The 14,158-nt window shown below is 45.1% G+C and overlaps 1 protein-coding gene across 14 annotated transcripts in view; it reads right to left on the reverse strand.

Moving 5' to 3' along the window:
• The window catches only part of CNTFR (ciliary neurotrophic factor receptor), a 545,676-nt gene that overhangs the window by 53,359 nt on the left and 478,159 nt on the right, over positions 1-14,158 (reverse strand). For all 14 annotated transcript variants that reach the window (XM_061613159.1, XM_061613148.1, XM_061613142.1 and 11 more), the window contains one exon: positions 10,882-11,048. In XM_061613159.1, coding sequence (XP_061469143.1) covers positions 10,882-11,048 — 167 coding nt within the window. The remainder of the gene's footprint in view (positions 1-10,881; positions 11,049-14,158) is intronic.

Below are 14,158 nucleotides of genomic sequence, written 5' to 3' on the forward strand. Positions count from 1 at the left end.
TAGACCACTAATTGGGAGTGGTAGCAAGGAATGGATGAAGGTACTTATCTTCAAAGCACTGAATGGCTTGGGGACCTGAGCAGCGAGAGGTCCACCTCTCCCTGCATAAACACGCCCAAACGCTATGCTCATGAGGGTCCCTTCCCCGAGTCTTCTACAGGTGGTGGCCAGACAGGGCCACTTTCCACTGTGGCATCCCACAGCAAAATTCCCTTCCCCAGGAGGTTCTGCTGATTTGGAACTTGATGCCCCTTTGATGCCAGGTGAAGACCTTTTCCTTTTCCTTTGCTTCTCAGTATATCGGCCAGCTGGCTTTGATTTGGAAATGCTTATCATGTCTTCCAGCCTTCTCCAACCTGGTGCCCTCTAGGAGTGTTGGACTGCAGCTTCCGCTGGACCCAACCAGCGCGGCTGTTTTATTGGTAAGAACAGCACCATGCACCAAGCGTTCTTTCAAAATCTCAACTATTTATTAAGACAACTCACTGGGAAAACCTAGGACAGAAATCTTGGCGGAATAAAAAGACAAAAAGGGCAATGGAATCAAGATTTGTCTTCGGTTACTAGTCCTCTGGGCTCAGGATTGCTCTGGCCCCTGAGGAGATGATGCAGGCAAGGGTGAAATTGTTTCTGGTGAGCTGATTTAAGAGACACAACACTGTTGGCTTGCTCTGGTGTTTTATCTTATTTATGATTGCAGTTGTATCCTATTGCTCTTCAGTTCCGCTTATCATTATACAAGCTGCTTCACGCCCAAAACTTTTAGGGGTTGCTGTCCAGAGGACAGCTTTGCCCCCTTTTGCCCAGATAGTGGGAGGATGGCAAGCTCAGGTTGGAAGGGTTATGGCAGCTGCGACAAATCTCCTCCGGATTCACGCTGGATCATTGACCGTGGCTTCTTCCTGGGAACTCAATGAGGACAAGAATCTCCTTCCCTTCCTCTGACAGCACAACAATTCCTACAGTTCACTGGTACGAAGCCATGAAAATTAAACCAGAGCATGACTGGAGTGCAGGTCATTATCCCGTCAGTCACTGGACATATGCGTAGGTGGAGAAGGAACAGGAGGGGTTCATCCTAGGTGGCCAGCGATGCATCACCAAAAAAGAGGATTTGCATCACCAGAGAAAGATGACAAATTTCATAAAATATGCAGACGGTATAAACAAAAACTTAAAAACAATTGCTGTAATTTAAACAGAAACACAATACATCTCTCTGTACTGGAGAACACACCAGATGCTGCCCTGGGCTCCTGCTGGGAGGAAGGGTGGGATATAAATGTAATAATAATAATAATAATAATAATAATAATAATAATAATAATAATAATAATAATAATGATAACAACAACAACAAGTGTGCCTGGCAACCCTTCAGAGTAGAGGACTGTCCTCTGTAAAGTAGGACACATGGCCATCTTAGTTCAGCAGCAAGCCCAGGCACTACCAGCTCCACAGCAACTGAAAGCCCAAATCCTGGCAGTCTCTCTCTTGCTTGGTGAGTACCAACCAGAAGCCCAGCTAGGGCACTTCATTAGCTTCCTAAAGTGGCTGCAACCACACCGAGGTGCAACCTTGGGATTCTTTGAGCACTGGCAACCACAGTCTCCAAGCACAAGTCTCCAACACAGCCAGAAGGAAATGCAAAGGAGGCCTGAAAGGCCAGCAGTGCTTCTCTGTAAGTACTGTTGGCAAGTACGCTGTAGGCAGCTCATGAAAAGAATGCTGGGAGCCACGGAAAAGGACTAGATTAATAGGCAACTGTGCTTCCTTCTCCAAGTGACCAAGGAGCATTTCTTTCTACACATCCTCTCGCTTCTCCCCTAACCCCAAGGAAGCACCTACTCTCCTGGAACATTTTTTCCTGGAGCTTATTCAGGCCTTAGACAATAAGGAGTGAGCATCAGCGGTTGGGCACATTATTTGCTGAGCTGCTGATGTCGTTCTTTTATCCCTCTCTCATAACACTAGACCCTGTGGACATCCAGTGAAGCTGAATGTTGAAAGATTCAAGGCAGACAAAAGGAAGTCCTTCTGCACCCAGAGCATACTATGGAATTTGCTCCCCCTGGAGGCAGTGAAAGCCACCAACTTGGACGGCTTTGAAAGAGGATTAGACAAAGTTCATGGAGGAAAAGGCTATCAGTCAGGATGGCTGTGCTCTTCTTTGGTTTATAAACGCCACTCCCAACTTCTTGAAAGATTCCACCAACGCTGCCTCCGGAAAATTCTGCAAATTACTTGGGAAGACAGACGGACTAATGTTAGCATTTTGGAAGAAGCAAAGACCACCGGTGTTGAAACAATGATCCTCCAACATCAACTTCGCTGGACCGGTCATGTTGTTTGAATGCCTGATCACCGTCTTCCAAAGCAGCTACTTTACTCCCAACTTAAGGATGGAAAACGGAATATTGGTGGACAGCAAAAAAATGTATCTAAAAAAATGTAACATGAGCATCGAGAACTGGGAAGTCTTGGACCGTGAACATCCCAAATGGAGGTCGGCTGTTATCAAAGGTGCTGTGGACTTTGAAGAAGCACAAATACAGGGCGAACGGGACAAACGAGCTAAGCGGAAGGCACGTCAAGCAAATCCTCATCGCGACCATCTTCCATCTGGAAACCTATGTCCTCACTGTGGGAGGCTGTGTGGATCCAGAATTGGCCTCCACAGTCACTTACGGACCCACCATTAAAGACCTTATCTTGGAAGACAATCTTACTCGGCCACGAGTGATCGCCAATGAATGAAAATGCTCTTCCTTGGTCAGAGTCACTATGCCCCTGAATTCAGGTGCTGGAAGCCACAGGTTCTGATTATGGGCTTTTCACTGGGGCATCTGGATAGCCACTGTGGCAGGATGCTGGATTAGATGGGTCCCCTTGGGCCTGATCCACCAGGCGCTTCTTAATCGAGAGGGGGCTTTTTCTGTGCGCTAGGAGTGATTCCTTTTCAAGGGTTGCAGCTTTCCTTCAGAGGCAGTGGAGGGTGAGTGGTCGGGCAGATTCCAGACAGCTGTGCAATCCCCCCTCCTGCTCTGAGTCCAGGCCTTGGGGGTGGATGAGGGGAGAGGGAGGGACATCAGCTTCCACTAAAAGGGCCCTGGAGTCCAAACACATCAGGAAAATCATAAATCCAGCACCAGATCTATGGATTTCACAGGTTTTGGCTTCCAGAAGACTGAAGAGGTTGCTTTGCTGAATGGACCCAGATGATTCCCAAATTCAGCTTCATGTTGGAGGCTGTGCAGACAGAGCCCTGGGATGAAAAGGGCTGGGCTGGCTCAGCAGGAGACCCTGTGAGGGGGGAAAGGCATGAAGGCACCAGCATTTTCCAGCCGTTTGCTCCGTAGGTGTTTTTGGCAAAGTGGGCTCTAGCCCATGTCTCTTCCCTTGTTATCAGTCCAGTTCTACTTTTGTAAATCCACATTAATGTAATTCTGGTGAGGAACTCCGATAGCACAATGAAAATGGGGATGGGGGGAGGAAGGGAACACATGTGGGGAGACATTTTGATAGATGGGCATATGAGGCCAAAAGGGCAAAGCGCAGAAGAAGCGATGGGTTCCTAGGAAAATCAGAAGAATTTTGCTGGGGCAGACGAAGGCTCTCTCTCAACCTTTGCCAACCTACCACCCTCCAGATGTTTCGGACTACAGCTCCCAATGGTGCCAGCCAGCACAGCCTGCTGGATGGGACTGATAGGAGTTGTAGTCCAAAACATTTGGAGGGTGCCAGGTTGGCAAACAGTGCTCTATCTAGTTCAGCCTCCAGTTCCCAAGACTGGCCAGCCAAATGCCTCTAAAGGCAAAGCATGAAGGCAGCAAGCCTCCCACAGCGTCTGTCCCCCCAAAAACTAGTATGCAATGGTATGCTACCTCTGCCCATGGAAGGGCCATTGGCCCATCATGATCAATAGCCTCATTTCCTCTTAAAGCTACCAGCGCCAGCGGCCAGCAAATCTTCTTGCAGCAGCTAAGTCCATAAATTAAAGAGGTGTTGTGTGAAGACAGACTTCCATCTGTCTGTCCTGATTGGCTTCATTAGACGATCCAACGGCCTAGTTTTATGAGAGAGGGAGGCAAAACTTTGCTACACTCCATGCACCCTTTTATAAGGCTGTCTCATGTTCCTCCGCAGGGTGCCAGGGTTCTGTTGCTGAAAAGCCAAAGTGAGGCATTACACAAATCAATTTTCACCCATGATCTGTCAGAGAAAAAAAACAAGAGGACCAGCTGGCAGTCCAGAGCCCAGTTGGAAAGTCTCGCCACCTGACTGTCCTGGATTAGTTGTACTCCACACCCTTCCTTCCTTCCTTCCTTCCTTCCTTCCTTCCTTCCTTCCTCCTTTCGAAACCTAGTGCCATGTTAACCTAACCTTTCTGCATTCAGTTTGGACAAATGCCAGATGACACCTCTCATCAAGAACATTATTCTGCCTTTTTCATAATCTGATTTTGCATAAATTTACCAGAGATACCTTGCTATTTTTTTCTGTTACTGGGGAAGGAAGGTGCTGCTCCTGATTTTCATAACCACTTCATGATCTCATGGCGACATCTCACGCTGACACACTGTGGCCTACTTTACCCATCACTTTAAAGTCTGAAATGTAACTTTGGTTTAAAGGTGGATGCTCCAAACAAACCACAAGCTGCAACCAAGGTTTGTTCTTGGCTTCCTGCTCATGGTTTGTCCGGGGGGAAGATAAGCCATGAGTCTGCGCTCAGACCTAATGCTAAGCCAAGCCATAGAATCATAGAATAGTAGAGTTGGAAGGGGCCTTTAAGGCCATCAAGTCCAACCCCCTGCTCAATGCAGAAATCCAAATCAAAGCATTCCTGACAGATGGCTGTCCAGCTGCCTCTTGAACGCCTCCATTGTCGGAGAGCCCACTACCTCTCTAGTTCATTGGTTCCACTGTCGCATGGCTCTAACAGGAAGTTTTTCCTGATGTCCAGTCGAAATCTGGCTTCCTGCAACTTGAGCCCATTATTCCGTATCCTGCACTCTGGGACAATCGAGAAGAGATCCCGGCCGTCCTCTATGTGACAACCTTTCATGTACTTGAAGAGTGCTATCATATCTCCCCTCAGTCTTCTCTTCTCCAGGCTAAACATGCCCAGTTCTTTCAGTCTCTCCTCATAGGGCTGTTTCCAGTCCCCTGATCATCCTCGTTGCCCTCCTCTGAACCCGTTCCAGTTTGTCTGCATGGTTTAGTTAATGCAGGAGGAGGAGCAGGGGAGGAGCGAAGGGGTCACAATTTTCTGCAACACTTTTCTATATAATACTATTAGAGACCTAATGATGCCTTTAATAGTGTTGCTATATCTGCTGGGTCGGCCCCTTCTCCTGCATCTGCTGCTGTCATGTCTTATTTATTATTTGATCTATATCCCGCCCTTCCTCCCAGCAGGAGCCCAGAACTTGTTTTAACTTCTGCTTAGCAATGGTTTAAAGAGACATGCAAACGAGACCAGTGAATACATGCTCTAGATCCTCCAACATCACTCCTAGGAACAGGCCAGTCAGGTGAAACCATGTCTAGGAGCTCTCTCTCTTCCTCCCCCCCCCCGCAGGTACCCCTGCTCTGTGGCCTTTTTTCAACAGTTCCTCGGAGAACAGCTATTCTACTTGTGTGGAGAGCAGAAAACCCCAGACCATGAATAGATGTCTCTCTTGGCATATGTGGACCCATCATCTGTACATCACATGGCATGTCAGAAGTTGCTTCCGCCCCGAATGGCTTTTGATATGCAGAATAATTAGCACTGTCAGGATGCTACATTTTTAATGAGGTCTGTTCGCTTCCCATAACTTGCCCATGGCCCCGTTAGAAGAGCGAGAGATGAAGGGCGCTCTCTCTCACTCCTGCTCCCTTTGTTGTTTTTCCTTCACTTGCAACAAGAATGGAAACACACCATCTGTCAAGGCTGTGCCACACATCATAGCTGTTAAAAAGCAACTCGGGATCCAACAACGTGGCTCAGCTTTTGCCCCGACTCAGCGACACTCCTGTGCTCCGCAACGCAGCCACCAAGAGCTCCCTGGGCCATATTTGATCAGCAAAGATCAAACGGCTTCCCACTCAGTGCACATCGATCCCAAGTGACCCTTTTTCTTGTGCATCTTGGCACACTGACCCAGTTGTAGGAGTGCTTTGATATGTGCCTTTGAGGCATTGTCCCAGTATAACCCAGTTTTGCAAAATTTTCTAAGATGTGGACATTAACTTTTAAAACAGATGCCCTAGGCGAGGTTTCCCAAGCATGCTCAGAGGAAAAGGAAGGCAATAGATAAGGACAGTGCTCCCTGTGGAGGTCTTCTAGGCAGGGTGGTGCGCTGCTTAGAATACTAGACAGACTGGGGGTACCAAGGTTCAAATTCCCAATAAAGCTCATTGGGATATGTTTGGCCAGTCACTCGCTTGACTTAATCCACTTCGCAGGGTTGTTGTGAGGATAAAAAAATTGATGGGGGTTGGGTGGGGAAGCTATGTATGCTACTCTGAACTCCTTGGAGGCAGGGAAGGATCTTGCTCCCTTTCCCTTCATGCCCTCACTGACTATGTAAGTATTGTGTGAACTGACTCTCCAGAATCTGCTTTGCCTTACGTACACCGAGCCTCTACGTTGCCCTGAGAGCAGGGGTGGGGACCCCGAGGTCCTCCAGATGGGGTTGACCTGCAATTCCCATCAGCCCCAACCGACACGGCCAATGGTCAGGGATGATGGTAGTTGTGGCCTGGTAACATCTAGGGGGCCACAGCTCACCCACCCCAACCTACAGCTTTATTTATTTATTTATTTATTTAAAATATTTATACCCCGCCCTTTTTCCAGAGAACTCAGGGCGGCTTACAAGAATAATCATAGAAAAGATTAAAAGAGTAAATATACAAAATTAAAAACAATTAGAATGAATAAAATCAAGTACAATTAGTTAACCAATTCAATTAAAAGCTGGTCTAAAAAGGATCGTCTTCACCTTAGCACAGAAGGACAAAAGCGAGGAGGCTAATCGCACTTCACTAGGGAGCGAATTCCACAATCTGGGGGTGGCCAACGAAAAAGCCATATTCCGTGTCTTTGCAAGAAGAACTTGTGAAAAGGATGGGATAGTGAGTAAGGCCTCACCGGAGGATCTTAGAGTCCGGGCAGGTTCATAGAGGGAGATACAGTCTAACAGATAGCCTGGACCTAAGCCGTATAAGGCTTTATAGGTCAAAACCAGCACTTTGAATTGTGCCCGGAAACATATTGGCAGCCAGTGGAGCTGGTACAGCAAAGGGGTTGTATGTTCCCTGAGCCCGGCTCCAGTTAACATTCTGGCTGCAGCTCTTTGTACCAATTTCAGTTTCCAAGCAGTCTTCAGTGGCAGCCCTACGTAGAGCGCGTTACAGTAGTCTAATCGGGATGTAACTAAGGCATGCGTCACCGTAGTCAAGTCTGATAGGTCAAGGAACGGGCGCAGTTGGCGAACTAATCTTAATTGAGCAAAGGCACTCCCGGCCACAGCAGAGATCTGGGCCTCCAGGCTCAGAGCTGAGTCCAGGAGTACCCCCAAACTGCGAACCTGCGATTTCAGGGGGAGTGTAACCCCATCCAGCACAAGTCGAATCCCTATTCCCTGATCCACCTTACGACTGACAAGGAGCACTTCTGTCTTGTCCAGATTTAATTTCAGCTTGTTCATCCCCATCCAGTCCATCACCGATACCAGGCATCGGTTCAGAACCTGGACAGCTTCCTTGGTATCATGAGGTGGAAAGGAGAAGTAGAGTTGGGTGTCATCCGCATATTGCTTTGCTATAAAGTCTAACCACAAAACAGAACAGTAGGTTTTAACAGACATAATATGGGGTGTGGTTATAGAGCATCCTCTTAGAAAATACTGGGACTTAATAGCTGCTAAATATGTTATTACACTTCTCTCACTAAAGGCCTTTTAAATGACATCTGATACAGCAGCTGCCTTTGATTATCATGGCATTCCCTGATGCTCCCAGGGGAAAGATTTAGACCCTGGCTGAAGACAGTCTGTGCTACTTTTGCTTATTTCACTACACACACAGAGGCACCTAATGTCACACAAAATCCTGTGATGAGTAGGGACCTGAAGTTTCTTATTCAAGTGTCTTTTTAATTGCTTCTTAATTTTCTGCTTCCAAATCCGAGACCCTCTTCAGAGTTTGACTGCTTGTACAGCTGGTTTGAAAAAGCCTTTCTTTATCTGCCCTGGGCTTCCTCAGAGCAAAGAACAAGCGGTTCTTGGCACATAAGCTCACTGGGTCCCTTTCTGCAATCCTGGCAAAGATCCCACCTCAGCTATCTCTGTTATCTATCTGTGCAGAAGGCATCATTAAGCAAAGTGATTTTGCCGGGATGGAGAGCAGAGCGAGAGCTTGGCTCTGTTGTGCTGCTGAGAGACGGGGCTGGACACGTCAGAGAAACAACACATATTTCTGGTGTAATTTAAAATGGAAGTGGGGCTCGACTCCTCACAGCTGGCAGCTAATCTCTGTTGGTGCACAGCTGCAACGGTGGAGATCAAAAGAACATACCCCTCGTTTTCTAGGCAATTAAGTGCTCCTCCTCCATCTTGCTGGAATTTTCAGATGGGTATTCCAAGCAAGGAGCCTTGCTGGAGGAGGCTGGCTGATCTCAGCGACCTTTCCATTTGGAGGATCTTCTCCCAACCCCTTGTACTGGGTTGTCCAGAGAGGAAATTTGGGTAGACCCAGCTCCTACCCAGACGAGACGCAGCAACAGGGGAGCAGGGAGCAGCCAGGCTATCAGGGTCATCCACTGAGAGAGAGCGGAAGCTGCATCTGTCACTGGAAGCATGGGACTGCCATGGCACTAAGCCTGAAGTATGAGCAGTGAGCGCAAGAGAGACAACGCAGTGCTCCTGCGGCTGCCCAGCTAGGTCCATGTCATGTTTCTGCCATGGAATGTGGTCTTGGGTAACCCACTTCCTGTAAAGTGGGTAGAGAAATAGTAGGGACCTACCTCAAAGGGTGGCTGTTGTAAGGAGGAATCCAGTACAGACTGTAAAGCATTTCACAGATGTAAAAGCGCACTATCAGTGAGGAGCCACAGGCTCTGCTGATGGCAGATTCAGCACTAAAGCCCCACAGTGCACCTCGCTCCCACGTATGTTGACTTGCAAGCAGGGATGGAAAGATCTGTACGTTTTGATTCTTCAGTTTCTTATTTTTCCAATCTTAAAGTCAGTTCTCCACGTTGCTAAAGCAATTTGCGATTTTCTTTTTAGAAAAAACCCTCATGGAAATTCTCCAGCATTTTAGTACAAATTTCTCCTAATAAAGACACATTTTTGTAGGCAGTTTCGACTAATGTACACATAATGTAATGTAGATTTTTTTTGCAAGCAATTTCTCTTAATATAATTTATTTTTGTATGTTATTTCCATTAACATATTCATTTTTATGGCCCAGTTTCCTGTTATATATGCATTTTTGGAAACATCCTTTGGCTGAGACCTGCATTGCAAAATTCGGGAAAGTGCAAATTTGGCTCAATTTTGGTTCTCATGTTGTTGTTCCAGAAAGTATGACTTTGACAGATTTGCCTTCAAATGCAGCCTGAGTTGAGTGTTCCTCCTGCTCCCCACTAGCAAGTAAATCTCCTTAAGTCCAACATGACTTGCTCCCTGCTTAGCTTAAGGGTGCCGTCTGGGGAAGTCCAGCTTGCACTGGGTTATCTAAAGGCCGTATAGAACAGATGACCAAATAGCCACATGAGTGATGCTTTCATTGTTTTCACGGTGACACTGTTTTTGCCTATATGCCGCCCTGTGATTTTATATGAAGGTGCAGTTTATAAATATTTTAAACAAACAAATAAAAAAATGCTCAGCTATGCCAGGGTTAGCGGCCGGTGCATATATGGTCACAGATATGAATTGTTCTGCAGAGAAAAACCATAGCCCACAATCCCCATTTTTTGACCAGTTCCACCCAAGAAAAAACAAATTTTGAATTACTTCTTCACATCCTTGTAGTGGAGGTTGAAAAAAGGGAGAATTCTGTGAGCGCTAAATGTTAATTTGGGAGGTATTATGGGGGGGGTCCTTATCAATGAAGGCGATTGCTCTTGAGTTGCCCATTCCAGCCCCCCCAAAAACTCCACCCTACCACTCTGTTCCTTGAGGGATTTTAGAGCACCTGAATCCTCAGGCTGCCAGAATGACCTTTGTTACCATCTGTGAGGCACACCCACAAGGAGAATGAAAATGTTGCACTAAGACAAGCTAAGGTGGTCTCCAGGTATGGCTGACTACAACTTAATAGAGAATTTATATGATTGTTGCAGTATTGTGATTTCGCACCTCTGGTGCATATAGAGTTTTTAGCAACTATAATGTGAGTAACTCTGCTATGATTTTTAAAGAATTACATGTATTATGTGAGTTTATATATTTATATATATATATATATATTTATACATTTATACTTTTATTTCTTTGTAAATGTGGGTGAGTTGAATGGGTATTTCCTAAAAGGAATTTTTGTAAAATATGGGTATGATTAATATAATGTAAAAGATTTCAATAGTTATAATTAATGCGATATATGTCTGTCCTGATGATGTTTTTCTGTTGGACTGTAGCCCCTGATGAAAGCCCTTGATGGGCTGAAACGCGTTGGGCATTTTATACTATAAAGCTATTTCTTCAAAGAATTTATACAATAAATACATTGAAACTCCCTTCTTTGGCATTCAGGGTCCACACCCCCCTTTTTTTCTGCACGGGAATTATAGTTCAACAATATCTGGAGGTCACCGCGTTGGCTACCCTTGTTGTACCCCTTTCCCAAGACAAGATGCCAGTAGTTGCCACCATATTTACCTATCGCAAATTCATCAAAGGAGATGGAGGTGGAGCTGATGCCCAGGGCGTTCGTGACCGTCAAAGTCACCCTGTATTTCTTGCTGGAGAAGAGATGAAGGTACCGGATGTAGCATTTGTTCTTGAGGGATACGTCCTTCTCACAAACAATCTCCTTGGAGTCGTGCCTAGGAAAAAAAGGGGGGAAGGAGACTAATATTGGAAGTCTGGCAGGAATGTCTGGGCTCACAATGTGAAGATATGGCTCATCACAGCTAGTTTCTTCCAACAATCAGAGTGCAGAACCACATTCGTCAATATAAGAAAACACCACTTTATTCTCCACCCTGTAGGAAATTCTTTGCTGTATACATTTATACGCACCCTTATGTGTTACTTCTGTAATTTGCATGAATAGGATTGGATCCAGCCTATGTTAGTCACACTTAGATCCCATTTAAATCACTGAGAAAGCTTAGCCATGACTTACTTCAGGCCTATTCTCATCAATGGGAACTAAACACATGTAGTCTGGATCCAACAATCCCTAAATATTTTTGAAGATGAACACTGGAGTATAGCATCAAAATAATTTGTAATCTACATGGCTTTAGCAGCAAGACCAGTTATTGCTGCAAACTGGAAATCTACCGCTGATCTATCACTATACCACTGGTATAAATCATTATGGAGCATGGCTATCATAGGAAAAAAATTGCACATCGTAAGAACATAAGAAGAGCCTGCTGGATCAGGCTAGTGGCCCATCTAGTCCAGCATCCTGTTCTCACAGTGACCTACCAGGTGCCTGGGGGAAGCCCGCAAGCAGGACCCGAGTGCAAGAACACTCTCCCCTCCTGAGGCTTCTGGCAACTGGTTTTCAGAAGCATGCTGCCTCTGACTAGGGTGGCAGAGCACAGCCATCATGGCTAATAGCCAGTTGAGGCTACGACAAGGACATGATAATCCATATTCTATAATATGGCATTGCTTTGCTGACTTTACTTCAGAAGAAAATTTCATGAAATGGCCATCTCTACAGGCTTGACAGGTTTGGCAACAAAGGTGAACAAGAAATTGACAGGCCATATGTTTATATATTTCTTTATTGCTATTTTTATCTTATCCTCCATGGTCTCCATATAGCATTAATGACTTTTATTATGTCTTCTCCTCCTGAAGTGAAGAGCACGTCAAAAGTGGTTTGTTGCCATTTCCTTTTCTTGCTGTTATAAGTTTTTCTTTCCTTCCATCTACAATGGAGTTATGATGAATATTTATGGTCATTCCTCCTGTTGGACAGAAGTTGAATATTTAAAGACAATAAAAGTTGTCCCATGCACCACAAATTCATGGATCTCAGGCAGAAGCTTTGAGAAAGACATCTGCCTGCCTGAAATCCTACAGCAGGGGTAGTCAACATGGCGCTCACCAGATGTTGCTGGAGTACAACTCCCCTTATCTGTGATCACTGGCCTGGCAGGCTGGGGCTGATGGGGGTTGTAGTCCAACAACGAGGACACCATGTTGGCCATTCCTGCCCTAAGGAGGCATGACCAGTTGGAGTCGAGAGACCTTCACAAATGGGAGAACTGAATCTTTGGAGAACAACTGCCCCATCACAGGGTGCACTAGACGAAATGATGGTCTGAGTCAATAAAAGGCAGCTTCCTATATTCATGGGGAGTAATTGGATTGGGGAATGTGGATGAAGGCCCACATTCAGTGCTGAATTCTAACCCTGAGATTTCACACCCTAAACAGCTCTGCACTAGGTTACCTGAAAAATGGCCTTTCCCTGCACTGCACAGTGAGGGCATTAAAATGAAGAAATGGAACCCGGTTAGTTTTGAAAGAGCCTGATGACAACTGACTTGTGGTAAGACAGAGGTGGGCCTTTTCACTCGTGGCACCAGTACTGCAGAATGCCCTCTCTGCTGAAACGCGAGAGGCTCCAACTGCACTGGCATTCTGCCGGCTCTTGAAGGCACACCTGTTTAGGCAAGCCTTCTCTTGCACTTGAACTTCTTGATCCAACTGTTTTAATTGCCTTTTAAACTATTTAATTGTTATGCTTTTTAATAGGTTTCTTTTATTGCAAATTTTAAACGTGTATTTTTAGTGTTTTGATGGATTGTTTTTTATTGTGTATTTTAATTATGTATGGATTTTATAATTGATTAAACTGCTTGGAATCCATAACAGCATGTAAGCAGCATATAAATCAATAAATAATTATAATTATAATAATAATAGTGATTCCTTATTCTATCTTACTGTCTACAGTTAGAAGTGAAAACCTACAATGTTGTGATTCTTTCCAGACTATTTCTTTCTTTTCTTTCTTTCTTTCTTTTTTAAAATTTATATCCTACCCTTCCTCCCAGTAGAAGCCCAGGGTGGCAAAAAAAAAGCACTAAAGATACTTTAAAACTTCATAAAAACAGACTTCAAATTATATTAAAACATCTTTAACAACGTTAAAACAGAACATCTTTTTGAAAAAAGGTGTAAAAACATATTAAAAAGCAATTCCAACACAGATGCAGACTGAGACATCTCTACTTAAAAGGTTTGTTGAAAGAGGAAGGTCTTCATTAGGCGCTGAAAAGATAACAGAGGTGGTGCCTGTCTAATATTTAAGGGGAGGAAATTCCCAAGTGTTGGTGCCACTACACTAAAGGTCTGCTTCCTATGTTATGCAGAATGGACCTCATGATAAGATGGTATCTGCAGGAGGCCCTCACCTGCAGAGCACAGTGATCAATTGGGAATATAAAGGAATAAGATGGTATTTTGGGTATCCTGGTCCCAAGCTATTTAGGGTGTTGTACACTAAAACTAGAACCTTGAACTTGGCCCGGTAGCAAATGGGCAGCCAGTGCAGTTCTTTCAGCAGCGGGGTGACATGTTGGCGATACTCTGCCCCAGTGAGCAGTCATGCTGCCGCATTTTGCACCAGGTGCAACTTCTGGACCAACCTCAAGGGCAGCCCCACATACAGAGCATTACAGTAATCCAGCCTGGGGTTATGAGTACATGGATAACAGTGGTCAGGCTATCCCAGTCCAAAAATGGCCACAGCTGTCTTACCAGCCAAAGCTGGTAAAAGGCACATCCTTAAAAACATATTAAAACAAAACATCTTTAAAAACATACTTTTTTAAAAAATGCTTTAAAAGCTTAAGCTTTAAAAACTTATTTAAAAAAAGTTTTCAAAACATATTAAAAAGCAATTCCATCACAGACGCAGACTGGGACAAGGTCTCTACTTAAAAGGCTTGTTGAAAGAGGAAGA

The sequence above is a fragment of the Rhineura floridana genome, chromosome 1, assembly GCF_030035675.1.
Source record: "Rhineura floridana isolate rRhiFlo1 chromosome 1, rRhiFlo1.hap2, whole genome shotgun sequence".
NCBI classification, from domain to species: domain Eukaryota; kingdom Metazoa; phylum Chordata; class Lepidosauria; order Squamata; family Rhineuridae; genus Rhineura; species Rhineura floridana.